General features: G+C 48.5%; 1 protein-coding gene across 1 annotated transcript in view; it reads right to left on the bottom strand.

Annotated features, from left to right (window-relative positions):
• LHFPL6 (LHFPL tetraspan subfamily member 6) overlaps positions 1-14,669 on the bottom strand; it is a 137,231-nt gene extending 122,562 nt beyond the window's left edge. Inside the window, exons 1-2 of the mRNA XM_027470840.3 lie at positions 14,329-14,669; positions 12,038-12,599 (exon numbers count right to left, since the gene is read on the bottom strand). Of these exons, the coding sequence (XP_027326641.1) occupies positions 12,038-12,422 (385 nt within the window). The 5' untranslated portion in view covers positions 12,423-12,599; positions 14,329-14,669. The remainder of the gene's footprint in view (positions 1-12,037; positions 12,600-14,328) is intronic.
• Between the last annotated feature and the right edge of the window lie 460 nt (positions 14,670-15,129).

Below are 15,129 nucleotides of genomic sequence, written 5' to 3'. Positions count from 1 at the left end.
GGTACAAGCACTTTGGAAAAAAAAAAAAAGAAAAAAAAAGTACAATTTCTTGAAATTACACTAGAGTCAAATGTTGATAAAAAGGTGTCACAGAGGGAATGAAAACTAACTGCTGTGAAATTTAATGAAACCTACTGTGTGCCAAAGGCACAGGCAGCCAAATTGAATTTAAAAAGGTGCCAGGCAGGGAAGCTTGTAATCGGACTAGCCACTGTGTTAGATGAGATAAGCAGAATGACTTTTCTCTATCACGAGATCAAAACAGACGGCAATTCTTATGCATGAGATGAAAAGTTACAGTATATATCCTCCCAGCTTCCTGTGTTCTTAGCACCGGATCTCCGGCTTAGTGGCCTCAAAGGGAATTTGCCATCCCCAGCGCAAGGCTGGTCCCAGCCCTTGCAGGTCACTGAGCGGTACACAAAAGGGCTCTTTCCTGACACAGTTTTTATTGCAAATGGTTATGGAAAAGGGGAGCGAGCTAAACAGAGTCTTTAATGGCTCAGCATAAACTGTCTTCAGCCATGGTGTCCGTTTCCACCGCCTGGGAAGGGAATTGAAGCCAATGGAAGAGAAGAGAATATAAATATAATGCAAACACAAGAGAAGAAGGAAGCAATGGACAACTTTCAGCAGATGGCTCGGTGCTCACAAGGAGAATGGTTTCCAAAACATCACCGCCCTGTAGGAAGTTAAGAAACCAATTTGCTCCTTAATTACACAGCATTATTTTGAAACACTTAAGAAAAAGCCTGATCTGTCAAACAGAACTACGCTTACGTTCATTTATGGGAGCAGTCCCTCACACCACGGCACCACAAGGAACTATAAAGCTGCGCAGCCCATCTTGTTTGTTGGACACGGCTTTCCCTACATTCCTTATTTCAGGGCTTTGCAGAGTGATAAGTAGCTTGGAGGATGGATGGAAAGAGCACATTGGTATTTGCCTTGGACCCCAGCCACACAGCGATGCTCAGGGTCTGCAGCTTTGCCTCACTGACGGGTTTCATCAACAGTGACCTGGCCTGAGCAGCCAGACCCTGCCAGACCCTGCTCACCCTTAAATACTGCACAGAGAGAAAGCTTCTGGTTAGAGAGAGTCTGGGGACTGAACAAAGCTCTCCAAAACCAGCCATTGGGATTCCTATAAAAGGAATTCTTGTAAAAAATAACTTTTATAACAACCTCTTGATTTTGCAGAATGTGCCTGCAACAGTTTGGGGGTTTGTCTTGGCTGTAAAGAGCTTTATGACAGTGTTTAGTGCTGTTCATCATGTTTTTACTGCTGTGGCAGAAAAATGATTGAAAACGAATGGAATTCCTTGAAAGCTAAAGCACAAGGAGAGGAGGGAGCGGGCAGTAGGTGCTGGACAGCACAGGCCAGCTCTGAAGTTTTGTATTTTCCTACACGCAACCCATACAGCACCTGAAAACCCCTCTGCAGCTCAGCAGTAGCACACAAGACGTATGTCTGAAGGTATTTAAAGATGTTGTGAACTCAAAGCGCCCCCAGTTTCCTGGCCTGAGTTTGCTTCTGATTTCTTTGCAGTAGCAGCTGTCTCTCCTCCCCTAGTGCTCTGCACGAGGAGTTTCTGGAACCGCCTACGTTACGACAACCACCACCAGAACGACAGCAGCAACACTGTATGACTGAGGGTGGTTTTTGCACAAATTTGCCAGGCAGTCGTACAAATCTCCAAAGGACAGATGAAGTTGTAGTCATACAGCAGCATCTGGGCCAAGTCAAGGCAAAGCTCGAAACAAAATCCAAAGAGTGTTACACATGCACTCAGAAACATCATGCTACCCCAGTTTCTACATATTTTTGAAGCTAAGTGCTTTTTAACATGTCCTGGTAATCCATTCCAATAATTGGCGTTCAGCTGTGTAGTGCCTGACCTAAATTGCTTGTGATGCTCTGAATATCAAGTTTATTCTGATTTTTGTAATGCATTTATAAATAGGCCTTCAGTTAGCTGCAGACTCAGACGAAAGCTCCAACTTGTGAAGAAGTCATGAAGCACATTCTTACGAGGCCTTAGGGCTACTTCTTACACTCCACTGTGCTCGTGGGTTCCGTATCCTTTCACAGCGTGCTGTATTTCAGAAGCAGCTTTTGTTATTTCAGATTGATCATTCACGGCTTTATCTCAAATCCTTTCTCCTCAATGCAAGGGACAAGTGCTGTGACCCTGCGCGTTTATTAGAAAACCATTCTCCTCAAATCAACAATTTCACTTTATATTACAAAGGCATCTTTATTGGGAGACAATGCGAGACAACTGAACTGTCAGATTGCAAAGGGAAGGATGAAATCTTTACATTACTACAGAAATGATATGGTGTTTAGCAGAACGCTGCATTTTCTGCTTCATTCTCTCCGGAGCTTTTTGGATCAAGTTAAAAGATAAAAATAACAACAATTTGTAATAGGTTGTAATTGTTTAGGTTTTCTTTCATTAACATTTTCTTTATTTTCCTTCCAGCTACTCCCAAACTCACTTAAAAGTCTGTTAGCCTACAAATTTTACCTACAAATAAATTCAGAGTTGTCAGTCTTCAGGAGAGATTGGGGTTTATCAGGCTTATGCAGAAACAGGTGGACTCAGTTCGTGGTGCAGCAACCCTTTAAACAGAAGAAGGTTTTTATTTGTTTGCTTTTAGTCCTGATGCAATTACTATTTAGTATCCAGAGAATTAGGTAGGATCTGGCATCCCATAAAGTTCTCTGCATTGCTATGCAACACCAACCTCCTCCAAATCCCACTAGCTCAATGAGTAGCAACAGCACTGAGCTCTTGGTCCTGCCCTGCCCTGGTTCCCATGGAGGAATATTGTTGTTGATTTCAACAGACCAGGCTCTAAGGTTTTCCTTAGAGAGGAAGGCCAATCCAGAGGGGGAAAATGTCTGCGTCTGTTCTCAGAGGTACCTGTGACATCAGGGGACTGACAGTGAACAAACAATGTAAATGAGATCTAATCAGGCCGAGTGAGTCAGCCATACCACCAGCATTGTCAGCGTGCATTGACCATGCCCAATTTCTCATGCCTGAGAAGATACAGGACAGCTGCTAGAAGAGATTTGTCAAAAGCAATATTGCCTCTCTGACCTGCAATGTCTTGTGGTGGCAGAGCCATCCCAAGACCGAGGAGAGGATGCCCTTCTTGGTCCTCTGCAACTTAAGGCTACCTCCATATGGTCTGAATGTCACTTTGAGCCTTAGACTTGAGCAACAGAGAAAGCTTCACAACTCTAAAGCCAGCAAAGATATTTCAGAGAGACAAAGGAAATCCTTGAACAGGGAGACAGGCAAAATAATGGCCACTGCAAGGCTTGTGGCTGTGGTGAAGTTTAGGTGGTACACATATTCCAGGTTTCTTCATCATGGCATGCTCCTTCCAACTCCTTACTGCATGCAAACCATACCTCAGTTGTCTTATTCTACTTTATAAAGCCAAAGTCAAAGAGCTCAGGAGGTAAAAATGTGCATTGGATAAGTAAAAGGATATGAGCAAAGAAAGGAAAACTCAGGTTGAATATCATGAAAAAATTCCAAATGTAATTTTTTTCACAGCCTTAAGTTGTGTTTCCTGAGAGATGGAAGAAAACCATTACATAGACACTTAACACCAGACTGGACAAAATCCTGGAAAATGCACCGTTGGGAACAATCCCATCCTGTCTGTGGGGAATATGACTTCATCTGCACTGGAAAATATTGCAACACTTTGATATCTGAGTGAAGCTCCCAGCAATGTTCAAATATCTCACGGAGCTCAGGAACCAAAACAAGCCAGATCTTTCAACACAGAAACAAAAGTGTCAACTCCCCTCCCCAAATTTTGCTCTAATCAACACAAATGCGGAGGATCTGAAGTGAAATAACTCTGAGTTTACTTTGACTGCACCAGCAAAATAGATTATTTGCTCCCCTGCCTCACATTTCCTGAAGTTTCACTGGGTTACGCAAGCAAAGCCCTTTGAAATGAAGAGCATCACAGAAGTGCTGAGCATCATTGTTCCTTTCTAATGAAAGAGGACAAAAAGAAAAAAAAATCAAGAAGCCTGAACTGCAGATAAATAAAACAGCACTCCAGGACTTCTTTAGATCAAAAATTCTGTTCTTAATGCAAAAATCTACTTTAACCCAACACAGCTGCAACAATATTCAAAACATCACTTTTTTATTCAACATCAATAGGAAAGCCAAGAGAAGTCAAGTGACTCTTTCCAATATTTTAGCAGCATCTTTTATTTTTTCCTAATACATCAGCATTTCCATTTTAAATGTGCTTTCAAGGCATCTAAAATCTAACTTGCTCCAGGCTGAAACTTAGCATGTTTTTTCCTCTGTATTTAGCTGAATATTATATTAGAAGTGAATTAATTGAAATAATTGGGGGAAAAAAAAAATAAAAAGAAGGCCTGTTTGGGGTGCATAATTCACTATAAACAAACTAATTCACTTGGGTAGCTCTTGAGAAGAAACTCAGCCTTGGAGCCTCACCCATTTTAAAGTAATGTTGCAAACAAATAATCTTCTAAGAAATACTGACGTGATTTGCACTAAGCATCATTGACTTCAAAGGACCTATGGAAATCTGCAGCTGAGAAGGGCCTTGCCACTTTTTTAGCAAGATTTTGAAAAAAAAAAAAAAAAAAAAAAAAGTCAGGATAGCTCAACTGGCTGGTGACAAAAAGAACAAAGACCTATGTATGAAGACTACTATCAGCATCGTTTTTCTTCTTCAGGTTGCATTTCCGATATTCCAAGAGCATTACAACTCCCTACTTGCTCTGTGCTGCTCGTGACCTTGCTGGCAGGGATGTCCTCTGATTCTGCACTTTGTGACCGGTAACATTTATTACTGATTCTTGCTTGCTAACCTGCCCCATTAAAATGGTTGGTGTTAGCTTCAACAGGAAATCATCGCTAACTCAGGTCTCCTTCGCTTGAACTCCTTGGGGAACAATTGCACAAAGAGCTGTGCTGGTAGATCTGGCAGGGCAGCAGCCTTTAGCAGGGCTCCACAGAGGACTGAACCAAGGTGAAGGCAGCCACGGGAAAGGGGATTGTCTCTTGAGAATATGCTGAATGTCAGTCTGCATGTTTTTGTAAACGCACTGCATCCAAGTACCTGCTAACTTTGATTCTCCTCCAGTCAGATTTGGTGGCCCATGCACAGATGAAAGATTCAAGCAATACAGGCTACACCCAATTAAGTGAGTAGAACTCTTAAGTAATGTCATTGATAAGCCAAGAGCAACAGAGGACACATATTGCATCAGTTCAGCTTTGGTCCTGAATTTGTCTCGTATTTTAACTCCTTTCTGTCTGACTACAGCAGAGAGAGCGGGCTAATCTTCAACAGAACATATGCTACAAAATCCGCTAAAGATAACATCACCTTCTAAATTCCCCTGTTCTGAACATCTTCCCAAACACTTCCATGCCTTACTCAGCTGGACTCCAAACCCAAATCCAAGAATTTGACTCTGTGCTGTATCACAGTATATGAAGGCGCCTTGTAGTGCTGGGAAGCAAATACTGAGCATCAGCATTAGCAGTCACAGGATGCAGTTCAGCAAGACAAAGTGAAGCACAGTCAAGCTAAAAAGGGATGAAGCTGCAAAACTATACACTGCACTTAATCTCTTGGGGGATACCTGTAGAAAAATGGAGTGATAGCTGGTGTGAAACACAGCAGCTATGAAGCTGCCTCTATACTGGTTTTGGTAAGGAAAGCACAGCATAACACAGTTTAAAGGGATTAAAAGCAAACTAACTGATGAATCTTGAAAAATAAATAATAATTGTAATGATCCTTAAGCAAATGTGATTTTGCAGTGATCTATTCTTGGTGCTACACTTTTTAATATTTGCATTAATGATCTGGAGGAAAAGCAGTCAGGGTAATTCTCCACTGGAACAACTTATGAAGATCCTGCTTTTCTGTAAGTAATTAAATTCAGACTAGAAGGAGAGATTTTGGGGCTATTTTTGTGTGTGTGTGCGGTTTTCTTCCTCTCAGAGATATACTCTTGTTTAAACAGGAATTATATGAAGGCTGTCCTATGACCTATGCTACAGCAGACCTTAGTCTAAATAGTCACAGTGCTCTCTGCTGACCTTATTACTGCTGAATCTACGAGGCTATGACATGACATATAATCACTCACAAGCCACATTTGATGGTGGCCTGTTCCTTGTATGTTCTTCTGTTACCTCCTGGTGAGGCATCTGTTTCTTAAAAATGCCCCTCTTGCTGTGCCTGTATAGGTGCATGAATACATTGGATTAATACCTAGCATGCAGTTTGTCTTTGTCTAGGATGAGGATTGCCCTGTCACATGTCTACACAAGCAAAGTCACTGAAGCTTTCCATCTGACAAGAGGAAAGAGAGGAGAAGACGTGGCAAAACAGCCGTGAGCAGCTAACTTGCAGGGGAAGAAGAGAGCTTGGCTTTGGGCACAAACAGATGCTGCTCCCTACCCTCTCCCTAAAAGTTACCCTTTGAAAAATATTTTAAGCTAAAGAGGATATAAGAACTAAAAAGCTCTTTTTGTGTGTTCTTATGACTGCTTTTTTTTTTTTTTTTTAGGTGCAAATTTCAGGAATTTGGAGGACCATGTATAGAGGGAGGAAATGGATGAGATAGGCTTAGAAGAACTGTAAATGAGTTTGGGGTAACCATTTGCTTCCTGGAAGCCTCTGGACCATCTTAGAACCTTCCTTCCCCCATCGAGGTTCATTTTCTCCATGCTGTTTTCTCGTGCTTACATTTTCTCCCTATAGGCAGAAAATGATCCTGACCTTAGTCTTCCAGGCAGAAAGTCTCACTTCAGCTGTCAGACAAAATAATGGTTACTGGTCACTGCCTGCAGTTCTTTCCCTACAGCTCCACGCAAACCTCCCCCAGGACAGTTTCTAGTCCCTGTAGTGAACTGGAACTACCCTCACCAAAGCCACTGCTGACTTCTTAGCCAGTCTCCAAACCGAGGCTGCCTTCATTCTCCTTGCCCATGGGATGCCTTTGACTGCAAGCCACGTTTCCTGAAGCTTGACTGTCCCTTAGGTTCAGTGACTCCACCTCTCCCAAGAGCTCCTCTTTCTTCTTCAGCTGTTTCCACAAGCATTTCCTTTGAGGGACAGCTTCTCTACATGGTCCCACAGTGCCCTGACCTTAGTCCTCTTCCCCTTTTTTTCCCCTGTATTTTAGAGCTTCAGCATCTCACCTGCTAAATCAGACCCAGCCACTAATATGACAATTTGAAGATTTCCTTTGGCTCTGTCTCTTTTAAACCTCAAAGGGTTTCTCTGTGATTTCCTGACAGGCAACACAGAGCCATCACCCACACTCAGTATTCTCTCTTGATCAAGCACTAGTTATTATTCATAACCCCACACTCAGCAAAAACTACTTGTGAGCAGGCCTCCAGAAGGCCACATTTTTCAGAGACAAAATCAGAAGTTGCTAGGCTCTGCATCTTCTTCTTCTCTAACTAAATGCTCCTTTTACCACTGCCCACTTAAGAGCTCTCCGTATTTTCTAACCAGCAATTAAAGGACCATTGTTTCGGGAATTTTAGCACTCCCATGAGACACAAGGGAAACAAGACAGAGAAATAAGGAGAGGAAGAGAAAGTGCTGTTGAAAACTTTACTAAAAGGAGCAGCAAAACTTGTGCATTTCATGGGTACAAAGAGTGAGTGATGAGCACTAAAGATGACAGACCACATGGCTACCCACAATTACGGAGAGTGCTCGCTTCTCACATGTCGCTCAGAATCAAGGTCAAAGTGTAAGATTCAGAGAGGTCTCCAAGTCAGGAGGCTATTTCATGCTCTGTCCCCTTGGATTCTTGCCCCTCTGAGCTTGGCTTAGCTGCCCTACAGAGCTGAAGGGAATCCTGAGCAACTGCAGATTTCAGCCATAATTCCTGCGCGCTGACCATTTTAATGAAAAACTTCACCTTGCCAGCATAACGCTCTTTAAATTGACCATCCTTGCAACGCTTGCGTCTTTTGATCCACTGCCTCACATAAAACTGGCTAACCTTTCAGTTCATTATGTTCTTAAAATTATTGCTCTGTTCTTAAAATCATTGCTCTGCATTCACAGAGTGAAGCTATTCACCAAATTAGTATGTCATATCTGAGCTACCTACCCGCAAATTTCTGGTCTCCTCACTTAAGTGGAATTGACTTGCCAACGCACAATGAAAAGAAGATCAATAATTACAGACTCCAATTTGCCATAGATTTGTTAAACTTCACTTCCTGCTGTCATGCCCTCAATAGTTATGGTCAGAGATGCATCCCTGCAATCTGTTCTAGCTAGATTACATATCTCTCTGTCTTCCAAACATTCAAAGGAAACCAGCTGGAAACACTGCACTTACTGCTATCAGTGAAGACTGTATCCATCTACATAACTGTGCCCTCAAGAGGTTACAGACAGCATAACTTTCACCTCGGTTGTCAGCTCTTCGAAGCACTTCAGCAGCAATGTTCACGAAGCATGCTGCTGAGATACTGCAGCAGCAGTTTGCAGACCATAAACTGCAGGCCGCTGACAGCCACTGAAGAAATGGCCAGCCTTGGGGTGTTGGCTGCTTCTCGTCGCCCGCTACCATGTTTTGCCTTGGAAGAGGCTCAAAATAGCATTGTTTTTCGTGGAAGCAGTTGCTGCAATGGCTACAGAGCTGCCACGTGATCATCCATGGGAAAGGAAGTGGTTCCTATAATTGCAAATGGGAGGAAAAGTCATGATGCAACCTTTCTATTAGAGACATAGACTCAGTGCATCCCAGAGTCATCTTAAAATATACGTGTGCTCTGTAGCCGGGATTATCTGAAATAGCACACACGGGCTAAGGATGTAAAAACAACGAGTATCTACAGAGCTCTTCTGACTCTGCACAGATCTGCAGTTTCCTGCAGGCTCTGCCACTCAATTTTTCATAAGAGCAGATTTATGGTATAAGCACTCATGAATAATTCACTCGCATGAGTTGCCACATACAACTGGGGGAAATCCCAGCTGTAAAACCTTGGCACCACTTAGCTCGCGCTACTTCTGTACAGGTGCTATTCCACTGACCTACTTGGAGTTACTTTTCCCTTGCCCTGCTGGAAGAAGAGAATCAGGCTGTTTGCTTGCCACCTCTGGAGATTACACCTCCCTGCCACCTCTTCACAGCAGTAAACATGTCTCCAGTATTGGATTAAGTTAGTTTTAGCAGCCCTGGTGCTCTGGCCCACCACAGCTGCAGGGCAGCATACATCTCACCCACCCACGGGCCTCCTGTAATATGCCACTGTCAATTGGCTAAGTTCTTCATCAAGTCCATGTTCTTAAATCATGCTGAGAAAATTATTTAGATCCCGGACTAACAGAACACCATTAAAACTTTAAACTAGCTATGCCGAGCATGGCTGTGCTAGTTTCTAAATTCAAGAAAAATACAGTTTATTCAGACACCCACCCTCCACCACTGAAAGCAGCAATCGTGTTGGTGCAGGTGACTCAGATGAGAAGAAACAGAAAGTGAAACTGCCTCCCCATCTCCTTGCCCAACGCAGAGAAAGGCACAGAGGATGAATTAACAGCATCTCTCAGTGCTCTGCTTATTTTTCCGCAGGCTTTTTCTTCACAATAAAGATGGCAGGGGGTTCTTTTACCCCCAAGAAAAATATTTGTGAGGGTTTTATTTGGTTAGATCTCCAGCTGGAGGCCAATTAAAGTGACAATCACAAAAGTGCCACTGAGCCACAGTCAAAGCACACCCCATGGTATATAACTAAATCTATAATGGTTACACAGGGAACAAAGACCTGGCATTCCTAGATAGCAAGTAATCTGAACAGCTCATGACTCTCTTGATTTAAAACAACCTAATAATTACAGAGCCTAATTTCAACATCTGGATAAATGTTGTCATGTCATTTAAGCAATGAAGCTATGCTGACTGATGGCAGCTAAAGATCTGATGAAGGATGTAAGGATCTGAACTTTACCTTAATCTGTGCCTTCAGTTCAGCCAAATTATTGCCTGCACCACCTGGCCTCTCTCCCTGATGACCCCAGAGTCAGTTTTTAAGCAGGTTAAGAAATGATGGGTTCTCGCTTTGTTCATTTCTCACACATTTCCAGCAGCGCTGAGCGAAATGAGAGACAACCATAAAACCCAGCAGAGGGGAAAATTGGACATGCTGTGTAAATAATTTCTGATCTGTGAATAAAGTTGTTGGCAATTCTGATTTTCTACCACAGGTTCACGGATCTTTGAATTGTCACCGACTGAGGAGAAGCACTACATGCTCACACCCTTCCTGGAGGGAAAGGATGCTGCGCAGTCACCTGGGGCAAGCTCCAGGAGCGGTCATGGCATGGTCTGAAGAGTCCTCCTTGAGCATCCTGCCTGGCAGAAGGGTGCACACCTTCAGTCCACACCGTGGGCACAGGTTTCCCCATACCTCCCCTGTCCCTTGTCTGTTTGTCCGGCCACCCCTTGGGCTGTCGCCTTTCACCAAGGTGGCTGTAACCAGACCCAGGCATGCAGCACCACCAAACGCAAATTAAAACCAGATGAGCAGAGGCAGCAATTGGAAGGAGGGGGGCGGTTAAAGCACAAGCAGAGCCTGTGATGGTTCTCGGTGAGAACAGCCAGACCGAGTGGACTTGCAGAGCGTCACTGAATCGAAAATCCTCTCCACCCCCCAGCTGCCCGACCGGAGTTTTATAAAGGAGCAGCCTTCATGAAGCAGCAGCTTCCAGCAGAGTTAACTCTCAAGCAGCTGCTGCATTTTCCAATTGTCAGCCAGATTAAACACAGGAATGCAGCACCGAGTGAAGGGCGAAGTGACAGGGGCAGTATGCTGTAAAGCACGGAAAACGCACAAAAAGTCAGAGCCAGGGCTCCTGGCAGTCAGGAGAGAGCTGTGCCAACATGGCCTGGCTGCGGGCTTGGCACAGGTCCCTTCCAGAGCCTCGGCTGTGTCCCCCAAGCCGCACCGTTTTCATCTTGTGCCTCCTCCTGGCTGCATGCTGGTGATGTGCATGTGCTGCCCTGCCTGGGTGCATCCCAGTTTGCAGGGCAGAGAGGCAGAACCCCCCCCCGAGCTGGAAACAGACCCAGAGGCACATCCCAAATGCTGGTGCCTGGGCAGAGAAACCTGTCCCCTTACAGGGGCGAGCGCACGCCGAGCAGCACGAGGTGACAGTGAGTGCCACCGAGACGCGTGTCAGCGATGACAGGAGCGTGATGATTTACTCGGAAAACAGCCCTATAAAAAACACACTGGAGGATCCTGCTTATTGTCTCGTACCCTTCAAACACTCCACGGCTAAGGCCGTGCAGTTCGCAGGCTAAAAAAAGGAGGGGAGGTAATTCTCCCACGCACTGTCTAGACCACAGGCTCCACAAACCCCACGCCCCACCAGGCAGCGTGGACCTGGCAGGGCTCCTCCTGGCAGCTCGTGGGCCACATCTACCAGGGATCAAGGTTCCCTGCTTCCAACGGGGGCCACAGACTTGTTGCCAGATGGTGGAGGGAGCTGTTGGTGACAGGAGTGGGAAGGAGAAGGAGAGCCAGGGCTGTCCTCACAGTCACACAGCCTCTACTCTGCAACACTTTGCAGGGCTCTGCGGCCCCCACACTCCTCCAGGTGCCACCACCTGAGCTAAGCTCTGCTGCAAGCCTACAAAGCCTACAAAAAAACCTCCAAGAAGACACAAGTTAGTTGGTCTTCGGCACAAAGAGCTGCACCCAGCAAGCTGAACCTGTTGTACAAGTCTCAAAGGTCATACAACAACCGAGCAGGGATTTATGCGCAAGAGAGCGACCACAGGTGACCAAGCCTTTAGGTCACGTTCAAGCCATCCAGACAACCAGCTCAATGGTCAAGGGAGCCAAGTGGTCTCCTTCACTAGTGGAAACTTGGCATCAATCCCTCCTCTCCCCAAAGCACCACACGTGGATACCTGCAGCCTGAAGACACCCCCGTCCCCGCACGAGCAGGCAGCACTTACCCCCCAGGAACTGGATGCCTCCTGCCACCCTGCCCACGGTCCTGGAGATGAGCTCGGACACGCAGCAGCCCATGAGGGCCGTCAGGGCCACCAGGAGGAGCAGCCCGCAGCCCAGCCCCGTCACCACCGTGCAGATCCTCCACTCGGCGCTGGGGATGGCCTGGAAGGAGGCGTAGCGGCCGCACTGCTCCACCATCACGGTCGTCTGGCGGCTCTCATCCCGCACCGGGTAGGAACACCGCCGGAAAGTGCCGAAGGAAACAGACTTCTCCAGCTGGGACCCCAAGAGCCAGTAGGGCATGAAGAAGCCCACGCAGGAGGCCGCAGCACAAAGGAAGGAGAGGAAAGCCCAGACCACGCCGGCGCAGGTGAGGCTGGAGGCCATCTTTGCGTGTGCGCCAAGCCCCCTCTCACGATGGGGGGACAGGAAAGCCCCTGTGTGTTTTAGAGGAGGTTTGCGGATAATCCAGAGTCTCTCAGCCTTGACAAATCCTTGCGCTGGGAGAAGCCCGGATCCGAACAGCAAGGGGGATGTTTCCTCCCATCATGAAGACAAAGGTCCCTGATGAAAGAACAACAACAAAAAAAAAAAAAGGAGAAAAAGGCAAGTTCAGAACCATTGAGATTAGGGAAAATCAACGTTTATCTGCCAGAGCGTTTCTTCCTGCAGCACTTTTCATGAAGACATCTCACGCCTCTGTCCCATCCTTGCGAGCAGCCACTAGCACCGCTGCTGGCGGCTGTGGGGACGGTGACGGGAGGCGGTGCGGCCGTGCAGGCTGTGCAGCCACCGCCAGGGCTTCCCTGCCTACTTCCCCGCTCACTTCTCGCCCCCGTACATCTTCATCTTTCCCAGGCGAGGTCTCAGTTGTTATCCTTCCTCCCGCAACGCCTGGGGAATGTACTTTAGATGGGGCCCTGCAGCTTCAGTGCAAAACCGTCCATGGCTTTTCAAGCCCGGACCCCTGTGGCAGCAGAAAACCTCGCTAACACAAAGCCTCCTGTTTTTTGCCTCTTCCCAGCCCAAAGCCAGGACCTTTAACTCCTCTGCTTCCTCCTCAGAAAATTCCCAGCCTCCGAGCTCTGTACCGGCACGACCGAGCGCTTTTGGCTGTCACAGAAACGCTGCTCCCCAGAGGCTGGGGGCACATTTCTTGTTCAATCCATGCTGGATCGCTGTTCCTAGCACATTTGTAAATTTATGATCATCTCTCACCGTTGCTGCCAAATTAATCCCGATAGCTATTTACAGGGGCTTTTTTTCTAAGCATGATTAGATGCCAATCAGCGAACGCAATTAATGCGCCGGCAATAAAATTAAAACTCCTTCTGCACAAGGAGGGAACGTAGGGGAAGAGTCTGGAAGTGAAATTAAGCATGTGCACCGCACAAAAGTTTTGTTTACTTTTACAACACGGCGAAAAAGAAGTCTTTTCCCTAACGTTGGCAAAGGCCTGTGCCGCTTCCCAAGAAGCACACGCCTACCTCCTCGCAGACGTAGCCCATCTGCAGAAATGCCTCCCAACCTGCAAAAGCCCCAAACCCCGAGGGACAGAAACTTGGCGGAGGGCACGGGCTGCCCCCATCCCTCCAGAGGCATCTTCTCGGGGAAGGATCCGCCCGTGCCTTGGCGTGGCACCAAGCGGCTATGGCAAAGTGGGTCACGGCACGCGGGGAAAGCGTTCCCTCAACCGGCAGAGGAGACACGGCTGGAAATAGGGGACAACATGGAGGCTTCCAGTGGCAGGACCCTACAAATCCAGCAGGACCCTACAAATCCCCCAGCAGGACCCCCCACCTCCCGCGGGCTGCCAGCCAACGCCCGGGACTCTCTCTGGGGAGCGGGACTCGCCAATTTGGCCCCAAAACCCCAGCCCTAAAGCAGGAGGGGGCGGTGGAGAGCTGGGGGGGGGGGGGGGGGCCGAGGGAAGGCGGGGGCCGGGAAGCGAAACTCGCCGGGGTGATGCGAGGGGAAGGCTGCGGGGCGGGAGGGGGGCGAGGGGCTGGCAGGGCTGCAGGGGGGTCCGGGGGGGAGCAGGAGGACAGAGAGGGGAGAGGGGAAGGGAGAGAGGTCCGGAGCGGCTGGGGGATCCGGGAAAGACGGGGGGCGAGGAGGGGAAGGGATGCGGGAAGGTGTGGGGTTGGGAGGGCAGGAGGGGAAGGGGGACCGGGGGGTCCGCTGGGACGGGGAGGGGATGCAGCCGGGTGTCGCTGCGGGGAAGGGAAGGGGAAAGAAGGCGGTGGGGGAAAGGAAGGGGATCCCGGGGCTCCGGGGGCAGCCGGGTACTTACTCGCAGGCCGGTGCCGGCAGCACATGGGAGAGCCCCGCCGAGGAGGGGGGGGCGCGGGGGTGGCCGCCCCAAAGCGACTGTCCCCTTGGTCCTCCGGACACGGGAGGGAGCGGGACCCTCCCCAGCCCGGCCTCCCCAGTCCTTCCCTGCCTTCCTCGGCGCGTTTCTCTCTTTCTCTCCCTCTCTCCCCTCCCTTTCCCCACGTCTGATGCCTCGGGAGGCAAGGCGCTCCGCCGCCTCTCCTCCCACTTCCCCCGCCGCCGCCTCCCCGGGCGGGACCCGCCGCGATCGGGGCCGGGGGCGAGGGGTCGGGGGGTCGGGGGGAGCCTCCCCGAGCCCTCCCCGGGAGGAACTGGAGGGTCCCGGCTCCGTGGGGCCGGCCCGGGGGGGTCCCGGCTCCCCCAGCCCTCCCCCGGGGTGAGCGGGGCGCTGGAGCCGGGGGGCGAGGGGGAAAAAGCCAGAGGGGTGGGAGGGTGTCAAAAAAGGGAGGCTGCAGCCCTTAGATGGGGGAAAAAAAAAAAAAATGGGGAAATCTGCCGATGGCGTGTGCGTGCGAGCTGCTGCTGATCCAGCGTTTTGATCGCAACAGTTTTGGGAGGCGAGAGCAAATGTGAGCGGAGTACCAAGCAGCTCAGCCCGGCTGCGCCAGGGCCAGGCGGAGAGGGGAGCCCCGCTCCCTTCCCTTCCCACCGCCTCAAGTGGGAAACTTTTGGGGAGGGATGGTGCGGGCAGAGCCGCTGGGAGACGGAGATTTCCTCCTCCTGCTCCTTCCTCTCCTCCCCGCAGCTTGAACAAATTCCC

The sequence above is a fragment of the Anas platyrhynchos genome, chromosome 1, assembly GCF_047663525.1.
Source record: "Anas platyrhynchos isolate ZD024472 breed Pekin duck chromosome 1, IASCAAS_PekinDuck_T2T, whole genome shotgun sequence".
Classification (NCBI taxonomy): domain Eukaryota; kingdom Metazoa; phylum Chordata; class Aves; order Anseriformes; family Anatidae; genus Anas; species Anas platyrhynchos.
Note: the sequence above shows the minus strand (reverse complement) of the source record. Positions and strands in the feature narration are given on the sequence as shown.